At 43.2% G+C, this 8,981-nt stretch overlaps 1 protein-coding gene across 1 annotated transcript; it reads left to right on the forward strand.

Annotated features, from left to right (window-relative positions):
- Nucleotides 1–1,157: 1,157 nt before the first annotated feature.
- On the forward strand, nt 1,158–8,727 carry snx19a (sorting nexin 19a). Its single transcript, XM_069672875.1, has 11 exons — nt 1,158–2,633; nt 2,718–2,856; nt 3,181–3,281; nt 3,740–3,859; nt 5,422–5,540; nt 5,876–5,966; nt 6,063–6,213; nt 6,412–6,535; nt 7,216–7,400; nt 7,505–7,592; nt 8,277–8,727. Exons 1-11 carry the CDS (start codon nt 1,158–1,160, stop codon nt 8,413–8,415), a joined length of 2,733 nt encoding a protein of 910 aa, XP_069528976.1. The 3' UTR covers nt 8,416–8,727.
- The last annotated feature ends 254 nt before the right edge of the window (nt 8,728–8,981 follow it).

Below are 8,981 nucleotides of genomic sequence, written 5' to 3' on the forward strand. Positions count from 1 at the left end.
GCCATTTTTTTTTCTACTACAGTGCAGTGAACTGTTACTATTGTGGAAATACCATTAGTTCTTATGATAAAAAGGTATATATCACATACTATAAAGTTAAGTCAATAACAATAACTCTTCGCTATATTATGTAAAATGTCAACACAGAATCAAAATAATAAGATAGAAGAAATTAGGCAAATGCAAGAAAAGTAAGTAAAACTACAAATAAAAACACTACAAAAAAAGAAAAACAAAAAATTATTGGCTAACATCTGACAATTAAAAGGGAAAGAAAATATGATCATCAATGATTGAGAAGGTCTAGCTGCGCCAACAGGAGTCTTGGAGCAGCTAGCAGTGTAGCTAAGGAAACTACCCTTCACGACAGAACCGACTTTGTTGTTAAAATTTCATGAAGAAAAACAAGATTTTTATTCTCATGATGCAAATTTGCTGACAGAGGCCAAAGCGCTTCACTTAAGTTTGTGTGAGAGCTCTGTGGACGTACATAAGTCTCATAAACAGCCAGTGGAGTGTGTAAATGACAAAGCAGTAAAGCATAGCTGATAAGCCTGTCTCAATTTTACCAGGTCTTTTTTTTAGCACTGTACAGTTGGGAATAAATGTATTAACTTTCTCATACAATATATTTTATAAATTATATATGGGACAGACACACAGTATCAACTCTGCAATACTACTAATAATTATTAACTAATTATTTTTTTAATTAGATGTAAATAATTTTTTCTAGTGTAAGAATGCCCAAATTCTCTGCCTCCAGCTTTTCCATTGTGATTATTTGCTTCTCAGTTTTATAGCACTATAAACTAAAGTTTTAGACAAACAAAAGAAGGAATTTTTCCCTTTTTTCCCAAACATTTCTATTTATGGACCAAATGATGCAACAAAAAACTGACAAAAAATAGTCAGATTAGTTAATAATTAAAGAATGTACTGGTAACCCCCAAGAACAGTGAACAGTTAATCAATATGCAAATATATTGTGCAAGTAGGGTTGCAACTGACTTCATCATGAGTGTATTAGAGCAGTGTTATTTGCTAGTTAATAAATCAAATACAGTTAGCAAAACACTCTTATTCTGGCTGCTTGTTATATGACAGAATGAATCTCTCTATTCTTTCAACAGGACACATTTCACCTACAGACCATAATGCCCTCCAGAAAGAGCTCCAATCACTGGACTCTATCAGAGGTGCTGGGGCAGCGGAGGCTGTTGGGGCTCGGCGCTCTGCTGGCGTGGCTTGTCCTCTTCCACCTCCTCGTGAACGTCTGGCTCCTCTGCGTCTTCACCAGCCTCCTGGTGGTCCTCGGGGGTTGGCTCGGGTCCCGTGCCGCCCTGGATGCAAACAGCCTTTTACACCTGGAACACTTTCTGCCTCTTGGAAAAGTGAACCCGCCTCTGTATTCTCCTGAACACGAGTGGAGGCTGAACCATGAGATCCACAGCGCTGTCCACAAAGCGGTGCGTGACTTTGTGTCCTCGTGGTATCGAACTCTGCTGCCGGAGGTGGAGGGGGAGTTTGAGCGAGCGGTGCGGAATTCGATGCTGGAGTCAGTGATGGAGCTGAAGGAGCGTGCGCGAAGGCTGAATAGAAAAGCGCTGGTTCAGCGTCTGCTAGAGCTTTACGGCTGTCACCTGCAGAGCTACATGACCGCACGGCAGATACAATCAACCCAAAAGGAGAGAATGAGCCTGTGGCAGCTCTACAGTGAGGTAGATTCCCCTCATCCAGCTGTGAGCAGTGCAGCTGCTGAGCTCAGCTACTCCAGGGCTCTTGTAAACCTCGTCCTGCACGTGCTGGTCCCGTACCCTCAGATGGAAACAAGAACCGGAGGCTACGTGGTTACAGAGCTCATCACCTGCAACGTGCTGCTGCCGCTCATAAGCAGAGTGTCTGATCCTGACTGGCTAAACCAGACCATTGTAGACATAATCACCAGGTCCAGAGAACCAATCAACCAATCAATCAATGTGGATGAGCTCCCAGAAGAGGCTCTGTACAGATGTCCGATCCAGCAGGAGTCCTGGACCACGTGCAGGTCGGATTCTTCTTCTGATCCAGCTGGATTCACCTTCAGAAGCGTCTCCGACTGTGACGATCTGCAGAGTCAGAGGGACTCCTCACAGGGCAGCATGGTTAGCCTGATGTCTGCAGGGAGAGTGGAAGGATGCCACGCAGGTTTGCTCACACCGTGCAAAGTAAACTGCTGCTCACTCACATCTGGACGTCACTCCTGCTCATCAGAGACCAAAATGATCTATCTGGACTCCCTGATTCAGTCCGACTCTGAGGATGACCTCACAGGGGGCTTCTGCGACTGCGGTCCTCCGAAGAATTTCTGCACTCTGAAGGACGACGAAGACTTCGGCTGCTTTGGTCCTTTGAAAAATCTCGGGCCCAAGGTGGTGGTGCCCGAGGACTCCCAGTGGCCAGCTAGTATAGCCCAGGAGAAATCCCCTGTTTGCCTTCCAAGGAGAGTTTGTCTGAGCCCCTGCAACTTTGATTCTTCCCCCAACAGCCAGGCTGCAGCTGTGAACATCCAGAACGTGCAGATCTCTGGGACTGTCACTGCCATGGAGCAGCGTGGCACAGGGACACACCCATACACTCTCTACACCGTAAAGGTAACGACAACTCCCACTTCCTCACGTTTGACTTATATTAGAAAATGTAATATTGATTTTCACTTTCTACTTCCTGTGTTACAGTTTGAAACAGTGGCTGATGCAGAAAGTTACGGCGGTCTGCAGCCTCCGTCCTGTCGCACTGTCAACAGGAGATACAGCGAGTTCCTCAACTTACAAACACGTCTAGAGGAGAAACCTGACGTCAAGAAATTAATCAAGAGTAAGAAATGATCCTCTGCTTTTACTGACCTTTGAACTTTGGTGTACCATGACAGATTCAGTATTGCAAGTTGTGGTAGAAATGTATGGACATTAGAGTTTAATTCATTGGACCTTGTTATGTTTTAGACTCCTCTGAAAGTCAAACATGTTGTTTGCTGTAAAGATCTTAAAACTATATTTCTGTGTCCATACATACTAGCTGTACGAAGATCTTATATAGTCTAAGGACAGCTGAGAATCATCAAGTTTATCTTCCTATCCGTAAAAGTATAGATTGAACAGAACGTTTTTCTGCATTACAAGTCAATGTTTTGGTTTTCAGACGTCAAAGGGCCGAAGAAAATGTTCCCTGACCTCTCGTTTGGAAATGCAGACAGCGAGAAGGTGGAAGCACGGAAAAGCCAACTGGACACGTTCCTAAAAGTAAAGTAAAAAGTATTTCGTGCATAATATTAATTAAATGATTTCTGTGGTTATGTAATCTGATACGGGCTGCACGGTGGTGCAGTGGTTAGCTGTGTCGCCTTACAGCTAGAAGGTTCCTTGCTCGAATCCCTGTTCGTATATGGTGGGCCTGTCTGTGTGCATGTTCTCCCCCGTACATGCGTGGGTTCTCTCTGGGTACTCCGGCTTCCTCCCACAGTCCAAAGACATGCTCGTTAGGTTCATTGGTGACTCTAAAAGTGCCCGTAGGAGTGAATGTGAGTGTGAAAGGTGTCTGTCTCTGTGTGTCAGCCCTGTGATTGACTGCCGATCAGGGTGTACCCCGCCTCTCGCCCAATGACAGCTGGGAAAGGATCCAGCACCCCCGCAACCCTGAACAGGATACGTGGTATAGATAATGGTTGGATGTAATTTGACACATTTTTTTTTTATTCTAGCAACTGAACAGCATCCCTGGGACATCCAACAGTGAGGACATGCAGGAGTTCCTCTCTCTCAACTCAGATGTTAGCACATATTTTGAAAAAAAGCCTTTTGTCAAGTCAAGAATTGATAAGGTGAGAAATAACCGTCACACTGCAGATCTCATGAAGACAGGATGTGATTGTAAGAAACATTGTGTTGTGAGATCTGTCAGCTTTTCATTTATTATATGAGAGAATATAAGATAAGTATATGCGACCTGAAGGAATAGTTTGACATTTCGGGAGATACATTTATTCTCTTGCTCGCTTGCTTGAGCTTGACAGACATGTATGCTAAAGGTACATGTTAAACATACATGTCTGTATTCTGAATATGTATCTGAAGTGAGATGCTGCAAGCTTAGCTTAGCATTAAGATGGGAAGAAAGGGGGACAGTTCATATGGCTTTGTCCAAAGGTGCGAAAGTCTGCATAGCAGCACCATTAAAGCTTGCTAATTCACACTACACATTTAGTATGTTCTCCAACATGATTGCCTTTAAAGATGGTGGAACATAAGAGTGTGTTCTCCAACATGAATGCCTTTAATGATGGTGGAACATAAGAGTGTGTTCTCCAACATGATGGCCTTTAAAGATGGTGGAACATAAGAGTGTGTTCTCCAACATGATTGCCTTTAAAGATGGTGGAACATAAGAGTGTGTTCTCCAACATGATTGCCTTTAAAGATGGCGGAACATAAGAGTGTGTTCTCCAACATGATTGCCTTTAAAGATGGCGGAACATAAGAGTGTGTTCTCCAACATGATTGCCTTTAAAGATGGTGGAACATAAGAGTGTGTTCTCCAACATGACTGCCTTTAAAGATGGTGGAACATAAGAGTGTGTTCTCTAACATGATTGCCTTTAAAGATGGTGGAACATAAGAGTGTGTTCTCCAACATGATTGCCTTTAAAGATGGTGGAACATAAGAGTGTGTTCTCCAACATGACTGCCTTTAAAGATGGTGGAACATAAGAGTGTGTTCTCTAACATGATTGCCTTTAAAGATGGTGGAACATAAGAGTGTGTTCTCCAACATGATTGCCTTTAAAGATGGTGGAACATAAGAGTGTGTTCTCCAACATGATTGCCTTTAAAGATGGTGGAACATAAGAGTGTGTTCTCTAACATGACTGCCTTTAAAGATGGTGGAACATAAGAGTGTGTTCTCCAACATGATTGCCTTTAAAGATGGTGGAACATAAGAGTGTGTTCTCTAACATGATTGCCTTTAAAGATGGTGGAACATAAGAGTGTGTTCTCCAACATGATTGCCTTTAAAGATGGTGGAACATAAGAGTGTGTTCTCCAACATGATTGCCTTTAAAGATGGTGGAACACAAGAGTGTGTTCTCCAACATGATTGCCTTTAAAGATGGTGGAACATAAGAGTGTGTTCTCTAACATGATTGCCTTTAAAGATGGTGGAACATAAGAGTGTGTTCTCCAACATGATTGCCTTTAAAGATGGTGGAACATAAGAGTGTGTTCTCCAACATGATTGCCTTTAAAGATGGTGGAACATAAGAGTGTGTTCTCCAACATGATTGCCTTTAAAGATGGTGGAACATAAGAGTGTGTTCTCCAACATGGTTGCCTTTAAAGATGGTGGAACATAAGAGTGTGTTCTCCAACATGGTTGCCTTTAAAGATGGTGGAAAACGCTTTAGACACCTTGAAGACAGCGTTCCCACATCCTGAGCCCCTCAGTCCTGCAGAGGAGCTGGAGGGAGAACCTGATGGAAGAACAATGTACAACAGGAAGTACAGGTGAGAGTTCAAACAAAGAGTCATTCCCCCTTTTAGATTGAGTCTGAATATATGTCATTATTTTAAAAAACGCTAAATTATCCAAAATAGAAAAAGGCAAAAAGTAAATTAATTTTACTGGTAGTAGTAAAGTTTTTTTTCTTGTGTCATATCCACATCTCCCCCCACTTAGAGGCTCCATAACCAGCAGGTGAGGAAACATGCTTCTGTCTCACAACAATCAAACATATATACAACAATAAATACAGAATCGCTACAAAGGACACTGAGTGAAATCGTCTCTCTGGTATTCTTATTAATTTGTTTATCTTCTGGTTTTGTGTTTCGTGCATTAGGAGGCTTATGTTCCCCAGCAAAATCTCCCCGTCTCTCAATATACCCGACCTACATCCTAAAGTGACATACTGCTTTAGTGAAGGCAGCGCAGTAAGTCACTATTCTCTATGTACCATCTCTGATTGTTAAATGTGTGTCTAAAGATGATACTGAGCACAGTTTGCACTCCTCATTGTTTCTCTTCAGGTCCTAAACGGCATGTCCCTGTCTGGTCTGGAGAACTTTGTCAGAGAGCAGGAGAGACTTTTATGTGAGCCGTGTGGAAACAAGACGTCCAGGCAGAGCTGTGAGCAGGCCGGGAAAGACAAGAAGACTTCAGGGAAAGCTCACGGGACAGGTTCAGACTTAACAGACTTGTCTGTTGCAGTACTCCAGTATGACCACTAGGGGGCAGCAACCATCCACAGTTAGTTTAGACATTTGTTGAGTTGCTCTCGTTTGTTTCTATCTTTAATGTATCTGTCTGAAAGGTGTATCACATGTGTTTTTCTGTATCCCACTGTACCTGTTCTTGTGTTTTTTGTGTGCACTGCAGACACAGCTGTGGCAGACGTTGCTTTGAACATCTTATGTCTGCTGATGAAGGACCAGTGGAGCTGGCTGTGCACAGAGAACATACAGAAGACCATCAGGCTGCTCTTTGGCACTTTTATTGAGAGGTTGGATTTTCTCTCAGTTTATGTATTATTAAACAATATATATATAATCTTATGATGATTATTAGAACCATTCAGGCTTTTTTATTCTTAACTTTTCACATACAGCAATTGCAGAAAAGTCTTTCCTGCATTACAATAGAGTCCTGGAAGCAGTCACGTTTACTGCAGTTGATTTGACTTAAATATGAAGTAATGCAACTTAAGACATTCTCTTGCTAGCTTTTGACATTGTTTTTCCTTTACACAGCTGACATCTAATGAGACACCAAGTGGTTTGTAGCATGCATGACAAGCTGCGTGACATTTGAAAATATAATTTCTTTCCTTGAATTTAATGTTTATGGCTTACTGGGAATCTATTACCACTGGGATTTTTTTACCCAACAGTCTGTGGGAACTGTGCTCGTGTAATCTCTCGTGTCCTGCTGTCATTAACTGATTACACTGACCTCTGTTTTGGGAAATGACCTGGGCCTCTGGGAGTTTTGGGGTTCACTAAGCATGTCAGTAAACACTGTTTCTGCAGTGGTCTGTAGAGATTTAAAAATGCTTGTTTGTGTTGCTTCCTCTGTGTGCATGTCTTTCATCCCCTCTGAATCACTTAAAGCATGTTTGCTTGTGTATGTAGTAAGGCAGACACATGATCACAGAGGAACATTAAACTTCTGATTCGGTCTCAGATGGTTGGATGTAGGAGTTGCCCGCCTTACCAGCGCCCCCTGCTGGGTGATTTACCTGCAGGTGCTGCAGGAAGCTGTGTGGCCAGGCGGCACGCTGCCCGCTCAGCCCCGACCTGAGCGCAGTGCTGCAGAAAGAGAGGAAACAAAGGAGGAATGTCTGGACTGTCTGATGCAGCTGCTCCCAGGTAGGCCGCGGCACTCAGACTGTGGTTAGACTGCGGCTTGAGTGCTCATTAAATGTTTGTAACGCTCCTAAAGCCATGAAGTCTCACTGTCTGTGCCTAAACAGAACTCATCACCGACATGCTGGGAAGTGAGAAGTACAGACTGAGCTTGGAGACCATGCTGGAGTCTTTACAGGACCACCACATAAACAAGTGAGTCAACAACCAGACTGTCAATTAAACACATTTTCACATCCCAGCTTTTGTAAGACGCATACAAGCTCTGAAAATGGATCGACACACATCTGTTTACCTACAAGGGATAATGCAAAGCTGTGATCTGTGTCTGTTAGTGTCACATCTATGTGTTTATCTGCAGACAACATTTTTAGGATGAACAATACTTTAGCACTCTTGGCTTTTTATCGTGCACTTCTGAGTCTCTTCCTGACCCCTCAGTTTCTTGTCTTGCTGTTCAATAGTTAATCATGATGTAGAATAACATCTGTGAAACATCAGGGGAGCTTAATCCGGTGTAAACTGTTGAACACTTTAAGGATGAAGCTCGCTGACAATCACAGTTTTTAACTTAAACCTAAGTACACCACCGGGCTTTTAGTCTGTGGGGTATTTGTTTACATTCTGGCACATCTGTATCCCTAAGAGCTCTGCTGCTTGGCCTGCTGGCAGTTCCTGTTTGTACTGTACAGACAAGAATCCACTGGATTACTCTGTCTGAAAAGAAACAGACTCGTACACCACTGGGAATCTGCGGGCCGTATGAATGTGTGTATGATGTTAAAAGAAATGTGTCTCCCATCTAATCTATATAAAAATCTGCATTAACAACAATTGTTGTGAGTCTGTCATGAACCCTGTTTGTGTGATTCTGTGCAGACATCTGATCTACTGCATCTGTGACCTGCTGCTGGAGTTTCTGATCCCGGAGTCGTGTGACGAGAGCTTCCAGAGGTCTCTGCTGCAGAGCCTGGCCAAAGACGCAGACAATCATCACATATGGTCCAAAACACTCTGACTGTGTACAGTTGTAAGACATAGTGTATAAGGGTTGTGACACTTTGATAACAGCCTGTTCACTAGCAAGGACCACACCGTCAACAGGATATGATTTAACAATTTATTGATTAATGAGATTGATGATAATGATGCTTGGAGAGGTCGAAGTTCTTGTGGTTAGCGTTTTGGGGAAGCTTCGCTGGGGATCCGCCGTAGCACCCGGGAACGACGAACCCCCTCAGGGCCCTACGGATAAGAGGACAGAAAAAGCAAAGGGGTGGGAGGGAGGAGGAGAGGGTTAGGCTTGAATTTATGGGAATGCTGGAAGAGGCGCGGGTGAGGTGCGGCCCTGCTCCTGAAACTTTGCTATATAGCATCAATAATACCTCCAGTAGAAGGGGTTATTATTGCACAAATAGCAGCAGTTGTTAGCAGATTGGTCGGGGGTAAAAGGGATCTTGTTCTTTGCCTGTGTGCACATCAGAATCACACGGCCTCACCTTGACTCAGGAACGTATCATAAACTCCTCTTCCTTGTGACTAACTCATATAATATATATATGTGTCCGATCGCATATCAACAAC

Source organism: Semicossyphus pulcher, unplaced genomic scaffold (assembly GCF_022749685.1).
Source record: "Semicossyphus pulcher isolate SPU_LCO1_2020_fin unplaced genomic scaffold, fSemPul1.0.p SCAF_10, whole genome shotgun sequence".
Lineage (NCBI taxonomy): Eukaryota > Metazoa > Chordata > Actinopteri > Labriformes > Labridae > Semicossyphus > Semicossyphus pulcher.

Bases quoted from the DNA above. Each gene is read 5' to 3' on its own strand.
- snx19a (XM_069672875.1), top strand. From the start codon at position 1,158: ATGCCCTCCAGAAAGAGCTCCAATCACTGGACTCTATCAGAGGTGCTG. The intron at 3,860-5,421 runs GTGAGAAATAAC...TTGCCTTTAAAG, and splicing joins TCAAGTCAAGAATTGATAAG to ATGGTGGAAAACGCTTTAGA. The intron at 6,214-6,411 runs GTTCAGACTTAA...TGTGCACTGCAG, and splicing joins AGGGAAAGCTCACGGGACAG to ACACAGCTGTGGCAGACGTT.